The sequence below is a fragment of the Lagopus leucura genome, unplaced genomic scaffold (genome assembly GCF_019238085.1).
Source record: "Lagopus leucura isolate 7727_CA_CO unplaced genomic scaffold, USGS_WTPT01 Super-Scaffold_1, whole genome shotgun sequence".
In the NCBI taxonomy this organism is placed as follows: domain Eukaryota; kingdom Metazoa; phylum Chordata; class Aves; order Galliformes; family Phasianidae; genus Lagopus; species Lagopus leucura.
In genome coordinates, this window is record NW_024962250.1 from 121,051 (window position 1) to 137,101 (window position 16,051).

General features: G+C 59.9%; 2 protein-coding genes across 4 annotated transcripts; both read left to right on the forward strand.

Annotated features, from left to right (window-relative positions):
• The first annotated feature begins 788 nt into the window (after positions 1–788).
• On the forward strand, positions 789–10,761 carry TNKS1BP1 (tankyrase 1 binding protein 1). Of its 3 annotated transcripts, none has more exons than XM_042869764.1 (12): positions 789–888; positions 1,428–1,559; positions 1,671–2,316; positions 3,087–3,159; positions 4,035–5,303; positions 5,764–7,814; positions 8,321–8,654; positions 8,881–9,013; positions 9,097–9,236; positions 9,425–9,591; positions 10,214–10,288; positions 10,424–10,761. In XM_042869764.1, the coding sequence occupies exons 2-11, from the start codon at positions 1,475–1,477 to the stop codon at positions 10,272–10,274; spliced, it is 4,959 nt and encodes a 1,652-aa protein (XP_042725698.1). In that variant the 5' UTR covers positions 789–888; positions 1,428–1,474; the 3' UTR covers positions 10,275–10,288; positions 10,424–10,761. The 3 variants fall into 3 exon arrangements, with proteins under 3 accessions (XP_042725698.1, XP_042725714.1, XP_042725706.1); XM_042869780.1 differs by having other exon boundaries at positions 8,324–8,654; XM_042869772.1 differs by having other exon boundaries at positions 3,090–3,159.
• A 2,648-nt stretch (positions 10,762–13,409) lies between these two features.
• On the forward strand, positions 13,410–14,863 carry APLNR (apelin receptor). Its single transcript, XM_042866554.1, has one exon. The coding sequence runs from the start codon at positions 13,476–13,478 to the stop codon at positions 14,586–14,588; it is 1,113 nt and encodes a 370-aa protein (XP_042722488.1). The 5' UTR covers positions 13,410–13,475; the 3' UTR covers positions 14,589–14,863.
• The last annotated feature ends 1,188 nt before the right edge of the window (positions 14,864–16,051 follow it).

The window sequence follows — 16,051 nt, forward strand, 5'->3', positions numbered from 1 at the left end:
GGTGGGGAGGGGGGCGAGGCCAGCGCTCATGAATATGCAGCGGCAGCGGCGGCGGGTGAGCGCGGGTAGGGCGCGGGGTCACGGCGGGAGCGCTCCGCGGGGTACGGTACCGGAGCCGGGGGGGAGGGGCGCCGGGCGCGTGGGTGGGGTTTTCCGAGCACGCGGGTAGCGGTGGGGCTCGGGGTCCTTGAGGCGGCCGAGGCCGTCCTGCTCGCTGGGGCCGAAGCTTGGGCTGCGGAGTGCACAACGGCCGCCTCGGCCTCCCTGCGGCCCCTCCTCGTAAATCGAGCGGGGGGCTCCGTTGCCATGGCAGCGCGCCTAGGCCAGCCCGGCCACTCGAGCGGGGGCTGCGTTACCGTGGCAACGCGCGCAGGCCCCGGAGGATGGAAGGGGGGAGGGGGCACCCCTCTCTCCCTTCCCCCTTCCAGCCCCGTTCCACTCCCCCCCCCCCCCAACCCCCCCGCTTCCCTTCGCCTCGTCACCGAGCGGGGCCTCGTCAGCATCCCGGGGCTGCCAAGGGGTTGGGAAACAGCCTCGGCGGGGGGAGGAGGGGCGGGGGTGGGGGGGGATGGCTTCCAGATGTGCCCCCTCCGGTGCTGTTTGGCCGGGGCGGGGAGTCCAGAGGGAGAGGGGGCCGAATGGGGGAAGTGGGGGGGAAACGAAAGGGGGACCCCGCGCCGCGAGTGGGAAGGGAGGGAGCGGGGAGGAGGTGAGGGGAAGGCAGGGCAGGGCCGCGAGGAGGAGGAGGAGGAGGCACGAGCGAGTTTTTCCTGTCCCCGCAGCGCCAGTGAGTCACGGGAGCCGTGCGGCCACGCCAAACCGGGCCTGGGGATCGCGGCCCGCGCCCCTCCAGCCCCTCGTCCCGGCCATGAGGCGGCTGCGGGGCAGGTGAGGGGGGAGATGACCCTGTAGGGCCCGACGGGGCTGGGGATTGGGGCGTGGGAGCGGGCTGCTGCTGGCAGACTGGGACGGTGAGGGCTGACGTGGTGTGTGGAGGACTTCCGTGAGGCAACGGGCAGCTGGTGGTGGGGGCCAGCTCAGGTGTTGGACGCGGGGTCGGTGAGGGTCTGGCACGGCCTTTTGGGAGGCTCGCTGCATGCGGAAGCCAGCCCGGGTAAATGGGGCTGGGATACACGTGTCTACTGAGGTGTGCAAGGGACCTGCACGGTGTGTGCTGTGGCCGGGTGCTGCCGGCGGGCTGGGGCAGTGTACAAAGGGTGGTGCGGCCAAACGGAGGCTTGGCGGTGAGATAGTGGGTTGGCACGGTGTGTAATGCTGGTATGAGCGAGTGGGAAGCCAGCACCACGATGCAGCACGCTGCAAGTACGGCATAGACTGGGGGCGTGAGGGTGAATGGGGCGGTGGGTCCCAGAGGACAGGGTGGACTAATGTTTTTCAGTGACAGTTCTCCCCTCTCTCTTCCGCAGGGGCTGACTGCACGCTGAGTCTGCTGAGCGTTAGCTCCAGCTTCACCATGGCTTCCCAGCCCCAGTCCCTGCACCCTCCGTTGCCCTGTGCCTCTGGGGGGGCCGGACTGGTGGCTGGAAGCCCTGAGAAAGGTGAGAACTCCCCAGACCTGTTCACGTGTGTTTTTACCCCAAAGTGAAATGTCTCCAGGGGCTGTTGCGTTTCTCCAACTCTCCATGTTTCTCCTCATCTCTCTCCCACAGGCAGTCCTCGCCCCAAGCCTCCTGTCCGGCCCAAGCCCCGTGTGCTGCCCAAGCCAGCTGTACCTGCCAAACCCTGCCTGCCTCACCCTCCACCAGCACCGCGACACTCTCGTCCCGAGCTGCCCTCAGCAGAGAAGATAAACCGCCTGGCAGGACCCCAGCCATACAGTGGGGGCGGCTCTGGGGTGGCCCTCAGACGCCCCTCTTTCACCATCAAGTCACCTGAGACCCCTAACGGGAAGGGGCTCCCATGCCCACCAGTTTTGAGTCCTGAAGACTCGTGTTCAACTGCCAGTGATGAGGTGCCCCTGGCCCCATCGACACCGTCCCGCAAAGGTCCGGCTCCCTTTAAGGTGACGCCAGTGCCTGTGGCAACCAAGATGGAGCGATTTCCAGGCACCACCGTGGAGGAGATTCTGGCCAAGATGGACAGCAAGGAGGGTCCGGGAAGCCCTGACCGGGCCCGCCTCTCTCCCTTTTGCCCCGATTCTTCCTCTCGCTTTGGCTCCAAGACCTTCACTGCCTTCCGGAGACGCCCTAGTGGGGAGGCAGATGGAGACTCCCCTGGTGAAGCCCGCCAACTGCTCCAGCAGGCTGAGGGAGAGCTGGGGACAGGGGGTGACAGATACCCGATGGTAGAGACGAGGTGAGGAGCAGAAGATCGATCCCAAGGATGGGGACTCATGTGGAAGGCATTAGTGGGCAGTTCTAGGGATGGAAATTAATGGAGCTGGAGGGGACCTGAGGTCTGGTCACCAGCGCAAGGCTGCTGTTCCTCCTAACCAACAGTGCCTTGAGCTGCCTTCGTGGGAAGGCTTGGTCACCCGCGACAGCTCTGGTGGTTTATTAAAACCACAAGAATGGGCTGGCCCAGCTGAGGAACTGCCTCCATGCTTGCAGCCGTCTGGGGCTGGAACCTTGCCAGGCAGCACTCCACTGCCCAAGCACGGAATAACAGGGGGTTACTGCCCCTGGGAAATGTTCCCCCTTTTCCCCACTCTCTCTATTTTATTTTTACTAGTCTGCTCCAGAGCAAAGAGGCCTCAGATCTGTGGGACTCCCGGCTGCAGGATGGGCTGGTTGAAAGCCAGCACTTGGCTGTGCTCCCTAAAGCTGGGCACCTCTGGGAGCGGGGCAGGGGCTATTTTAAACCAGAGTGTGAGAAACTTGCACTCCAAAGGATGAAAAACTTTCCAGAAAAGGGGTTGTAGCTGATTTGCCTTTGCAATCCTAACCTACCTGATAATTCAGGGCATGTTTCGAGTGCCCCTTACAGAGAGTTAAGGGCTGATCGTGGTCCTCGTCCAAATCCTTCTGCGGCCAGAGCCGGATGGTCTGGGGTTGGGAGGTGCATGCTTGTGGGAGGAAGAACGGGGCGCACACCATGTTTACCCCCTGCCTGTTTTTCTCTGGCAGCAGCTCCTCCCCAGCCGGCCCGAGCTGTGCCGGGGACCCCTGTGGACTCCAGAGGCCACCATCTCCCCCTGACGTGAGTTCTCGCCGCACCCTCCTGCGTCGCGGCCGCTCCACTCCTGGGCTCTCTCCTTCGGGGCTCTCCTGTCTCCTCCGGGGCTCCCTCTCTGCGGGGTGCGTGTCTCTCCTTTCTCCTTCGGGTGCCAACTGCTCTGGGGAAGGCGGGTGACTCCACTGCAGCCCCATCTCCCTCATTGGGTGCCCAGGTGCTGGGCTGGGCTCTTGGAACAAGAAGCTGAGTTTCAGTTCTGGTGCCGAGGTGGGGACAGGGAGAAGCTGTGAGTCACCAGCTGAGATTTGGTGACGGGCAGGTATGTGGTAGGCGGGCCCATTCCACTTCCCTGCCATGCCCCCTCCCCATGCTCTGGAGTGATGATAGAGACACTAAAGGTGGCAGGACTGCTGTGGAGAATTAACCCTTAACAGCTCTAGTTAGGGTTTAGCCCACCCTTGTTAGGGTGATGCTGTTATGTCTTGAGGGTGCCCAGGCCCATGCGGAGAAGATTGTTAGGGTGGTGGTATTTTTCTTCTTGCTTCAGTTCTTCCTCTCCATATCTGTCTCTGCACGTTGATGGTTGGTGGGCACCAACAGGGCTGCTGAGGCAGAGGAGCAGGGCTCTGGGCACTGCTTGGCCCTGCCCCGAAGGGCATGCAGCTGGAATGGGAACTTCTGGGAGCTGCCGAGGCTGCGTCACACAGGAAGCAGCTCTGGTGCTGGCAGGATGTGCGGGCACCTCTTGTCCACAGGGCTTAGGGGAGATGGGGCTAGGGACTATGATTGTCACCGTACGTTGGAGCTGTGCTGGCAGAGAGGGGCTGAGAACTGTGGCTGGGTGATGCCTGGGAGGTTCCCCTTGAGTGACATGACTCTCCTCCCTGTTCTTTTTCCAGCTCTCCTCTCTCCAGCTTGGACCTCCTGGCTCCCCAAGATCCCCTGCTTGCCCACCTCCAGGAGCTCCTTTCCAGCCTGCTGAGCCTTCTGCCTCAGCCCCTGGTTCCCCTGATGCCCCCTCAGAGCTGCTGGCCCCTGGATCCCCGACCATGGCCCCTGAATCCCCTGAATCTCCAGCTCAGCCTCCGACTGAGGAGCTCTTGGCCACCTCCATCCAGGCTCCAGGTGCTCCCTCATCTGTGGTTGAGCCTTGGCTTGGTGCCTCCCGCTCCCCAGGCTCCCCACACACCCCCAGCGAGGGATCCCCCACTCCTGCCAGCCCCTCCACATTGGGCACACCCCAGCTACCCCCTAGAGCCACCTGCCCCCCTGGCTCTCCCGAGTCTGCCACCGAGCCTGAGCCCTCACCTCCCCCGAGCCCACCCCCTGAGCTCCCTGCTAGAGCTTCTCGCCCTCCAGGCTCCCCTGGGGGTCCCGATGACTCCCCTGTGTCCTCTCGGACTCCTGAAGGTCCTGATTTCAGCCTTTCTCCCTCAAGCAGAGACTCAGGGCTGCGACGCTCATCAGAGGGGGTGCTGCGGCCCCCTCCCAGTGAAGGGCAGGGCATGGGGTTGCTGGGGGGTTCACTGGGTGCCCTGCCCCAGCCTGGAGACCTGCCAGCAGAGCACTTGCTGAGCGGCGAGTCCAGTTGGAGCCTTTCCCAGTCCTTTGAGTGGACGTTCCCCACACGGGGAGTGAGGGGGCTGCCATCCCCACCCAGGTCCCCCATCCAGGAGGCAGCTGACTCGGGGCTGTCTGAAGAGGATGAGTCAGACAGGGAGGGTGCAGCCACTGGATCCCATGGGGACAGCGGGAACACAGATGGGCCTGGCCCTGCAATGACCGTCAGCTGGGGAGCAGAGGGGGCTCCATGCCCGGGGGGTCCTGTGGCTCAACAAGAGGCTGAGAGCTCGGAAGAGGAGGAGGGAGAAGAGGCAGAGCTGAACAGCACCGAGCTCCACATAGTGGAGCCTAGCTTGGACCCAGCTGAGCCTGAGCCCCCTGTCAAGGCTGCCCCGTCAGATCCAGCCCCCACCGAAGCTGACGCCTCCTGGGAGCCAGCGGGCGACTCTCCTGCAAGCCTGCAGGGCCTCGGGGGGCTGGGCCAGGATGAAGGCTCCTCAAAGGGCCCTGATGCCCACACCGACCCACGTTGGCTGACCGAGCTGCTGGCATCACCTAGGGCCCGCACATCAGGACGTGACCCTCTGAAGGCCGAGGAGCAGGAGGTGAGGGAGCGTGAGGCTCCATGGCACCAAGGGTTAACAGCACGTTGCGTGCAGCAGTGCGGTTGCGCGCCTTTCGGTGCAGCAGAGCTGTCTGACGAGTTGGGTGGAGGCTGAGCAGGAGCGTGCGGTGCCTACGGGGAGAACTGGGGTGGGGCGGGGAGCTGTGTGTGCACTGGAGAACCATGGCTGGTGAGTCGGGGACCACGGCCATCCTTCGGAGGCTGCTGGCCAACCTGGAGCTGCGGGATGAGCTGGAGAGGGCTCAAAGTGCTGCGAGGTCAGAAGGACGCTGGGCAGGCACAGTGGCTGTGAGTACAGGCAGCTCACGAGGCTGGGGGGTGAGCAGTGGGACCTGACTTCCCTTTGGAGAGGATTATCCTTGGATATTCCCCAATCCTTTTCAGACTATCCTCTGCGGTGTTTCTCTAACCCTTTCTCCTCTTTGACTCTCTTTCTCCAGGGCTTGCTTGGCTGGTCACGGAAGGACCTGTGCAGTGAATTTGGCATTGGGAGATCTCAGCAGGCTGGTGCTTTTGACTGGAGCCATAAGGCTGTGGCCAGACAGGGGGACTGGCCTGGTGAGATGGAGCAGGATCAAAAGTTTAGGACCAACTCAAGCAGGAACAACAGCTGCAGTATCAGTGATATGAACCAGCAGGATAGAGCCTTTGCTGCTGCTGAAAGGGACTGGAGCAGCAACTACAAAGGGACAGAGCTGATGGGGGATACGAGGCTTGGCAGCAGTGACTGGCCCAAATCTCACGGTCCGGGGGAAAGCTGCCTGCAGGATCAAGACTTCAGCAAACCCACATGGGGCACTGGGTATGGCTTGGACAGTGCAGGCAACAGAGAGGAGGTCAGCTCCGGGAAGGCTGAATGGAGCAGTCCCTACAGCGTGGGACATGGCCAGCAGCAGGACAAGGAGCTGAGCTCCAGGCAGCCCGGCTGGGCTGGCAAGTACGGCTCTGGGGACCTGGAGACTCACAGTGGGGATGCTGCACCTGTGTGGTCTAGTGAATATGGCACTGGTGATGCAGGCATCAAGGACAGGGAGGTCACCTCGGACTGGACCAGTAAATACAGTAGCAGGGATGCTGAGACCAAGGACAAGGATTTTACTCTAGGCTGGGCTGGCAGATCCAGCACAGGGGAAGCTGAGACCCCGGACAAAGAGTTTTGCTCCAGCAGGTCGGCTTGGGATGGCAAATACAGTACCACAGACATGGAGAGCCAAGACAGGGAGTTCAGCCCCAGCAGACCAGCCTGGTCTGGTGAATACAGCACCCAAGACATGGAGAGCCAAGACAGAGAATTCAGCCCCAGCAGATTGGCTGAGGCCAGCGAATACAGCAGCAGGGACATGGAGATCCAGGACAGGGAGTTTAGCCCCAGCAGGCCAGCCTGTGCTGAAGAGCACAGCACCAGTGATGTGGAGAGCCAGGACAGAGAGTTCACCAGCAGCAGACCCACCTGGCACAGTGAGTACACCAGCAGGGACATGGAGAGCCAGGACAGAGAGTTCAGCCCCAGCAGACCAGCCTGCACCAATGAATACAGCACCAGCGACACGGAGATCCAGGACAGGGAGTTCAATCCCAGCAGACCCACCTGGCACAGTGAGTACAGCAGCAGGGACATGGAGAGCCAGGATAGGGAGTTCAGCCCCAACAGACCAGCTGAAGCCAGTGAGAACAGCGCCAGGGATGTGGAGACCAAAGACAGGGAGCTCAAATCCAAAAAACCAGCCTGGGATGATGAATACATCACCAAGAACATGGAGAGCCAGGACAGGGAGTTTGGCCCCAGCAGGTCAGTCTGGGCCAGTGATTACGACTCTATGAACACCAGAAAGGGAGAATTTAGTTCTAGCAGGCTGAGCTGGGCTGGTGAATGCAGCATTGGCCAAACCGAACTGGCTAATGCTTTTGGCGTCAGAAAAGAAGACTTGCCTGGCTTGTGTGCCCCCAGTTGCCCAGGCCAGGAGTCCACCTGGGGGAGCACTGACCAGCAGGAGAGCGGCACCAGGGACTGGGCTGAAGAGCTGCGCCTTGGAGGAGCTGAACACCAAAATCAGTTTGGTATCATTGGGACAGAGCGAGGGTCTGATCTCTCCAGCACTGCAGTGTCAGCAGACAGCCCGATGTCCTGGGCAGACAAAATGAGGTCTGAGGTCCCGCAGGAGCCCCGGCAGCCCCTGGCAGACTGGCACAGCGATCTCTCCTTCAGCACCTCAGGTTTTTCTGATAAAGTTGATGAGGGTGAACCAGGCCAAATGGCCTGGGATGAGGGCCTGGCACCTGTGAGCAGTTCTGCCCAGCCCCAGCAAGCCAAGGTGGAGGAACCAGGCTGGAGCCAGGACCTGGAGGAAGCTGGCTGGAGTGAGAAGCTGCGTGAGGCTGAGGCCAGGCACCAAGAGTGGGCCAGTGCCTTTGGGGCCCGCTGTGCTGCCAGGAGCCAGGACTTCAGCGCTGGGGAGCCGAGCCTGGGAGGTGATGGCGGTTCAGCAGATGGGTAAGGAGGGTACGGCTGGTGGGGATAGAGTCTGGGAGGTGCTGGTGTTCCCTTGGCCTCCTGAGAAATTGGCAGAATGAGCCCCATGCCTTTATCTTACTGAGATCTGGGGAACCCCACACTCTAATTTCAGCCATACTTGAGCTGGGGATTTCCAAAACAATAAATTCCCACAAGCTGCCAGAATGTAAGGATGCCAGGAGGAAAAAGGCAAAACTCCTGCTGGCCTGAAGAAGGCCCCAGCCTGGTTAACATGTTGTGGGTGATTCCCTGCCAGTCTTAAGGGGAATTTCCCAGAATTGCCACCCCCTTGGTGTGGATCTCACTTGGCCTTTCACAGTGGAGAGGGAGAGTCCCAGACACCTGAGTTCTGTCTCTGACTCACCCACATTCACAGGAACAGTGTTTGGCCTTCCCTGTGCCTTAGTTTCCCCTGAGGGCTGTCAGAGGGAAATTAGGAGAGATTTGGGGCTGGACAAACTTTGTCCTCTTGTCTTCCCCACCAGAAGCTCTGAAAACATCCATCTCTCAGACTCCAGCCCACCACTGAGTGATGATGCTGTGGCTGAGCCTGCAGCTGCTCAGTCCCCCTGGGGCGAATCAGCTGACCCACTGCTGAGAACAGACCCCATGGAGCAGCAGGACCTGCCTGAGCTGGCTGCTGCCCCTCTGCCACCAGAGGCTGCTGGTGAGACCCCAGAAACAGAGGCCAAAGAGGCCCCTTCGGACCACCCAGATGGGAAGAGACCAGTGAGCTGGGAGGAAAAGAGGCTCTCTGCGAGTGTCTCACAGCCTGAGGGACTTCTGGACCTCTCTGGTCAGGATTTCACCTTTCTCGAGGTGAGTGGGGAGGATGGAGCTTCTGACTTCCTCCTGCTGTACTGAGGGAGCCCAATGGTTGGGGGAATGCAGACAGAGGCTGCAGATGCAAGGTCACCCTGTACTACAGGAAGGTAGCCACCATGAGAGATCCATAGAAAACAGTGGAATGAATGTTTGGGTGGATGGATTGGGGACCCTGAAACTCCCCTTTGCTGGACACTGAGCTGTCCCCTGGGCTTTGCAGGACACGGAGGTTCTGGACAGTACCATGTACCGCAGCAAGGCCAACCTGGGCCGCAAACGAAGGCACCGGGCACCTGTTCTCCGCCCCGGGGCCACTTCAGAGGGGGACAGCTGGATCTTCCAGGATTCCACAGGTGAGAGCCTGCAGGACAGTGACAACAGGATAGTGGGGTGGGGTGCTCTTAGAGATGTCTCATAGTGATGCTGTCCCCCACAGAGCCTCGTCCAGCCCGCGCAGCAGCATCCTCCGATGAGGAGGCAGCAGAAGAACCCAAGAGCCGGCGGGTGCGAGCGTCCCCGTCGGGCAAGGGTGTCAAGGTGCCACTCTTCCCTGGCCTTACCACGTCTGCCCTCAAGGTAGGGCCTACTGGAACCCCAGGCAAGCAGATGGAAGGGACGTGATTTCTAAAGGGTGGGGAGGAACAGGCAGGTTGAAGGACAGTCCAAGGCAGGCAGCATGGAGAAGGAGGGAGAGGATGCAGTGGAAGGATTTGAGGATGGTGGGGGGTGAGAGCACTGTGTGCCCATCTGACTTCACCTCCCAGGCCAAGCTGAGGGGCCGAAACCGCTCTGCTGAGGAAGGGGCATCGCCAGTGGACAGCAAGGCAACCCCCACAAAGGATCCCCATGTGCAGCGCTCCAAGTCCTGCAAGATCCCTGGCCTGAGTGGGAAACCCCTGGCGCTGCCTCCTAAGCCTGAGAAGTCTTCAGGGTGAGTGCTGGGCTCAAGGAGCAGTTGTGATGATGCTGGGTGGATATGCCAGGTTGGGTGTTGGTGTAGGACTACGGACATGCTGGGGACACTGGGGTGCTTGTGGGTTGTGAAGGAGTGGGCAGAATTGAAGTCTCAGAGGCGCTGTGAACAGCGATGCAATGTTGGTGGGATGGTTGGAAGTACTGGGGGCTGTGCTCAAGTTCTGCAGCTGCTGGCTCCGAGGAACCATGTGCTCCAGGCTGGTATTTCTGGTGCTGGCAGTTAGCCGGAGGCTGGGCTGGACCTTGAGACTGGAGCTGGGAGCTGGAAGTGAGGCTTACTGGGACCAGCATTCCCAAGCCCTGTTGCCTGGGAGAGCCGGGCTGCTCCACCCTAAACAGTGCTTGGGCCGAAGCCCTTAAAGCCACAGCTAACTCAGCTGCAGCTCAATTCCCTTCGCACTCTCCTTGCCTTTCTTGGGCTGCATGGTCCCTCTGGGGAATGCAGCCCTCTCAAGGAGGATCATCTTGGCTTGATCTGGATCTGAGCCCCCAGAGCTTTGGGAGAAGCCCTTGGGGCAACGGGTGTATTTCTGGGGGCTTTGGCGCTGTGGTGTCAGCGCCTGTTTGGATCTGTGCAGGTCAGACGCCTCCCCACCCCACTGGCTGCAAGCGCTGAAGCTGAAAAAGAAGAAATCGTGAGCTGATCTCATGGGGTGAGTGCCAGCAGAGTTATGCTGCAGCTGGGATGAGGGCTCAAGGGGATGTTCCTCCAGCTCTGGATCACCCCTAGAGCTGACGCTTCCTCCCTGGCCCTCACCATACCTTCTCCTTCCCCATGTCTCTTTCAGGCTCGCTCTCCTGTCCACATGTTCTAGGAGGCTGATGGCTGGCATCCCCAGGATCAGGCTCCCTCTTCCCTCTAGCAGGACACACACACACATCTATGCACTTTGTATGATGCTCGCAGGGTTCCCACCCAACCCTTGTCCCTCCCCACTCCCATTTCCCCAGAGTTCCTCTTCCTCTGCGTCCCCCCTCTTCCTCATGTCCCCTGGGGGCTGGAGGTGGTCACGAAGGCCCCTCCCTTCCCTGACCTCCCCCTGCTCTCCTATCACCCTCCAGACAAAGAGCAGCAGGTCATTATTTTGGTGCCACTTGACAGGACAATAAAACTTTGTTGGTTGGTTTGGTGGGGTCTTGGTTCTTCTGTAAGATCCTTGGTTCTAAGTCCCCCTCCCCCCTCCCCCTCCGAAAGGAGGTGTACCCATGGAACATTGGGGGAACCCGGTGTAAGGACTGCCACCAGGAGGAGCTCTCTGCTCTCTGTCCGCAGCTGGAATATAGGTAGGTTGCAATTGTGCTTGTGGGATGCATGGTGCCACCCTCGCTTTGTTCACTGTCCCCATGTCCCTGCTGCTTGCCTGGATAACAGAAATGCAGTGGGAGTGCAAAAGCATTCCTGCACACGGGGACTGCACAGGGCCAAGGTGGATGTGCTCATGCAAAGCAGTTGCAGCACCCACCCCACTGGTGATGTGCGCACACTCATCCCTGGCTCCTGTGCTCGCCCTTTCTCCAAACTGTGCCCCAAGGCCCTTCTGCCTCTTCCATGTCTGCCTCCCTGCTGTGGGAGCTGGTGCTGGGTGTTGTGGTTACTCTGAGGAGGAGTGGGGACAGCTCCTGGCCCCAAACCTTCCTGGCAAGCTGAGCAACCCCAGGCGAGCCTGTGCCAGACTCCACCCAACCTGGGAGCTGAGCTGGCTGATTCCACGTTCTGCCATAGGGCTGGGCTTTCTTTCCTTTCTTCCTGACACAATCCGGGCAGCATCACCCACCAAATGCTGGCTGCCCCTGCAGTCCTTCCCCAAGATCTCTTCAACACCTGGCTGTGCCCCAAGCCCTTTCCCGGCCCTATGATGGGAACTCCAAGCTGTTTATTCTGAGCCGAACCAAGCGGAAAGAGGGGGAGACAGATGGAAAGATGGAACCAAGGAGTTGTTTCTTCCCTGGTAGGATATGAGTAACTCCAGCTGACTAGAGAGGAAGTCACCAAATCCCACGTTGAGGTCGTTAAGCTCTGCCCTTGTGGCGCAGAGATTTTGGGCACTGTGAGAGTGCGTCCTTTCAGCCATGCATTCACAGGGCTTTGGAACAAGCAAGGCCCACATTGGACGGGGACAGTGTCCCAACCACAGTGAGAGGGACGGCTCTGGGTACCCGCAGTGCTCCTGGGAAGGCGCCGAGCCATTAGCTGATCTGAGATCTCCTGATGAGCCTTATCAGGGTGGTAGGGCTGGCGGATGCTTTGCCCCCCTGCTGAAGCTACAGAGGAATCTCAGTCTCTTATCTCTGACTGTGTCCAGTGGCTGCTGCAACCCCCTGAGCCTCCGTGTGCTGCATTCCTGCTGTCTCACAGAGCGCAGTGGGGGCATCGCCCACCCCCACCCTCGTCCCCAGCTGCTTTTGGGGCACGCATTGCTGTCAGCAGGCTGGAAAGGGTTACCTGTTCCCCGCTACCCACAGGAGCCAAAAATAGCGGGGATCGTTATTAATAGTGATCCTCATTCCCCACGCTGAAACATCTCCCTTTGTAGCAATTTCAGGCGATACCAAGGGTCTAATTAACATTTTTTTTAATTCCCTGTTTTATTCAATTTATTGTCTGTCTTAACTAACAGCTTTATCTGCCTTTGGGTTTTGAGCAGTTCTGTCTCTTCTTCTTCAACAAAACCTGTATTACTTTAATCTGAGTCAGCAGCCATCACACTTCTGCACTGAGTTTTAACATCTTTGTCTCTAATTCCTCCGAGCACCGCAGGCTTTAGCGGTGCTGCAATCTGCCTACCTCACAGGGTTAACTTTGGCTTCTGAAGCTGACTATGTCCCAGGTAATTGGAGTATTTCATTATTCATTATCTCCCTCTCCAGCCTGATTATGCCCCATTTGTTCTTGTGGGGCTGAGTCAGATTTTGGTCCTTTCCTCCCTAACTTCAGAGAGCACTCGGGTCTGCCCTGTGTTTCAGCAGTCCAACGGATTTGCCTCTACTCTTGGCTGCACAGATCCCTCTGTTAATTCATCAGTTCTAAGGGCAAAAGGCACATCGTGGCTCTGTTTTTCAGGCTCTGAGCTCCAACCTTTTGCTTCTCTCAGCCCAGCAGAGGCTGGAGGCTTATCAGCCACAGACCTTGGCATCCCTTCAGCAGCTTCCCAACCAAAAGCTGCGATTGTGAGAGTGAAGCCGCAGTGGGACAGTGCTGTCCTGCAGCCTGGCAGTGCTTTCCTCTTGCTCCCTCCCCGTGGTTCTTTCTTTGGAGGTGACTTTCCAGCTTTGTTCACTCATGGGAAGGTGTCAGCGCACAACAGGCTCCCAAACACGCTGTGCTCAGCGTGTGGCCCTGGCAATTTGGGCCCCCTCTGTGCCACGCATGACTGCAAAACGCCAAACCTCAAATGCTAAATGCAAGATGCTGAGTGCGAAGCAAAGAGTGCCAGATCCCAAGTGCAAAGTCACAAATGCAAAATGCAGCCATCCCAGGTGCAGCAGCCCCATTGCAAAATGCCAAATGTGAAATCCAATTTCCAGGTCCCTGCAGGGCAGCAGACCTACGCCTGGCTGTGGGGCTGCAGCACCGAGCCCCTGTGCGGGGGGGAGTGGGGTTATCTGTTGGGCTGATGTGTTGACACCTGGGTGAGAGCCAGATGGGAGGCGGGGGGGGGAGCTGTGAAATTTCCCACGGGGCTCCCCCATCCTGTCCATCCTACTGAGGAGGAGGGGGGCGGAGGGCGGGGAGGAAGGGGAGGTAACGCGGTGGGATTCGCTGGGCTGGGCTCAGAGGGCCGGAGGAGGTCGGCGGTGAGCCTGGGGATGAGCTGAGCTGCACCCAGCCCGGCTGGCGGCATGGAGGAGACGGGATACATCTACACCGAAGGGGACAACGAGACCGATTGCGAGTATGAGGAGTGGGGCTTGTCGCTGGCCCTGCTGCCTACCATCTACCTGCTGGTCTTCCTGCTGGGCACGGCAGGCAACGGCCTGGTGCTCTGGACCATCTTCAAGGGCGGGCGGGAGCGGCGGCGCTCAGCTGACACCTTCATCGCCAACCTGGCCGCCGCCGACCTCACCTTCGTGGTCACGCTGCCGCTGTGGGCCGCCTACGCCTGGCTGGGCTACCACTGGCCCTTCGGCACGGCCGCCTGCAAGGTCAGCAGCTACCTGGTCTTCGTCAACATGTACGCCAGCGTCTTCTGCCTGACGGGTCTCAGCTTCGACCGCTACCTGGCCATTGTGCGGCCGCTGGCCACGGCCAAGCTGCGCTCAAGGGTGAGCGGGCTGCTGGCCACCGTGGCCCTGTGGGTGCTGGCAGCCCTGCTGGCCCTGCCGGCCCTGGTGCTGCGGCAGGCGGCCGCGCTGGGGGGGGACACCAAGGTCACCTGCTACATGGACTACGGGGGCCTGGCGGCGCCGGGGACCGAGGCTGCCTGGGAGGTGGGGCTGGGGCTCTCCTCCACGCTGCTGGGCTTCGTGGCCCCCTTCGCTGTCATGCTGACCTGCTACTTCTTCATCGCCCGCACCGTGGCCACCCACTTTCGCCGTGAGCGGGCAGAGGGGCCCCGCAAGCGCAAGCGGCTGCTGACCATCATCGCCGTGCTGGTGGCTGCATTCGGCGGCTGCTGGCTGCCCTTCCACCTGGTCAAGACCCTCTACGTCCTGATGGACCTGGAGGTGCTGCCCTGGTCCTGCGGCCTGCACGCCTTCCTCAACAATTTCCATCCCTACTGCACCGGCATCGCCTACATCAACAGTTGCCTCAACCCTTTCCTCTACGCCTTCTTCGACCCCCATTTCCGCCGTGCCTGTGCCGCGCTGCTCTGCTGCCATCCCCCCGGGCCCGGGGCAGAGCGCTCGGGCAGCTTCTCCTCGGGGCACAGCCACCCTCCTGGAGGCAAGGGGGCCCTGGCTATGGGGGGCAAGCTGGACCCTGCCACCCAGGAGACGCTCTTCCGTGCCTGAACCCCCCCTCCCTGGCAGCCCCCCGAGCTGGTCTCCTTGGGGGCGGCCCCTGCATACTTAGGGACCCCCCCCTTCCCTTCCTCTTGGTGCCCCAGAGCCTGGCTTGCTTTGGGGAGCCCTGTCTCTGCTTGCGGGATGTGTGGGAGGAAATTGAGGCACGGGCTGGGTGGGCTCCCCTCATCCCCTGGGGGGTTTGGGCAGGGGCACGGCCAAGCTGTGGGATTTGTGACAAATAAATGAATTTTGGTTACAAAAAACAAAAAGGAGTAGGGTGTGTGATTCCTGGGGGGGGGGGGGGGAAGGAGGAAGGGTTGATGGAGAAGGGTGGGGGCTATTCTGGTCCACGGAAGGGTTGGGGGGTGTGTGCACACAGAGGCATTTCTGTGCACCTCAGAACCCAGGGAACACCAGATGAAGTCCCCACCTCCTCAGATCACCCTGCTCACAGGGTGGGAGCTGATTGAGAGCCTGATTGCATCAGGTCCTTTCCTACCAAATCCCTTTTTTAGGTTTTTACCTTTATCTGAGGCCAAATCCACCCTGGGTGACTCACTCCAGGGCTGCAATGCTCACAGAGCCAGGAGACATTGCCCCAGCCCGGCCACAACTGCCTCCAGTTCAGCATGGGATGGGGCTGCCGTGGGGCTGCACCTTCCCTATCCTCAGCCCTGTCCTTCCTCACTCTCCCCTGGCGCCAGGCAGGACAATGGCCCACGATAGCCTGGGATTTTGATGAGCCACCAAAACATAGTCCTCTCGTTTCCATCTCCAGCCCCAGACGCTTCCTGAGCCTTCGCTTTAAATAAATCTTCACCCTATTTGCTATTTGCATCCTTCATTTACTCACGATTAACTATCCTGTCTCCTCAGCTTTTGTTCCCACTTGGAAAGGATGCAGGATCATTACTGAGTTCCTTGTAGAGCTTCCCGTTGTTTGGCGGTGGGGCTGTGGGGTTTGTGTTGACCTTCCTATTGCCACGGCATCATTTTGGGCTCCAGCCCAGCCAAGCATATCACCCCTTGGGGAAGGCCCTTTGTCTTAGCAAAGTTAATAGAGGAGGTGGCCTTGGAGCTGTGGTTTGGATAAAGGGGGGTGCAAAGTGGGTGCAAGCCAAGAGGGCAGTCTATGGCAGCTCTTTGAACCCTGGCTGGTGCTGATTGGGGTTTCCCCTTGGTTTCTCTCTTGGGCTTAAAGCCAGGGGGATTGGGGTGGTGGAAATGCAGCATCTGAGGCCACAGCCCAAAGGAAAATTTGGGGGAGAAGTGTGTTTACATTCAAGATTTCTTTCAGCCTCACTTTTTTGGAAAAAGCAAGAAAAAGAGATCCCCGGTTCCTGCTCATTCACTCTTCCATCCCTCCCTCCTTCCCTCCCTCCATCCATCCATCCCTCCATCCAAATCCTCAACCCCCCATCCTCCATCCATCCATCCATCCATCCATCCATCCATCCATCCATCCATCC

Excerpts from the sequence above, each read along its gene's own strand:
- TNKS1BP1 (XM_042869764.1), top strand. The coding sequence starts at position 1,475 with ATGGCTTCCCAGCCCCAGTCCCTGCACCCTCCGTTGCCCTGTGCCTCT. Across the intron at positions 8,655-8,880 it reads AGGATTTCACCTTTCTCGAG|GACACGGAGGTTCTGGACAG; the intron begins GTGAGTGGGGAG and ends TGGGCTTTGCAG. Across the intron at positions 9,592-10,213 it reads AAGCCTGAGAAGTCTTCAGG|GTCAGACGCCTCCCCACCCC; the intron begins GTGAGTGCTGGG and ends GGATCTGTGCAG.
- APLNR (XM_042866554.1), top strand. The coding sequence starts at position 13,476 with ATGGAGGAGACGGGATACATCTACACCGAAGGGGACAACGAGACCGAT.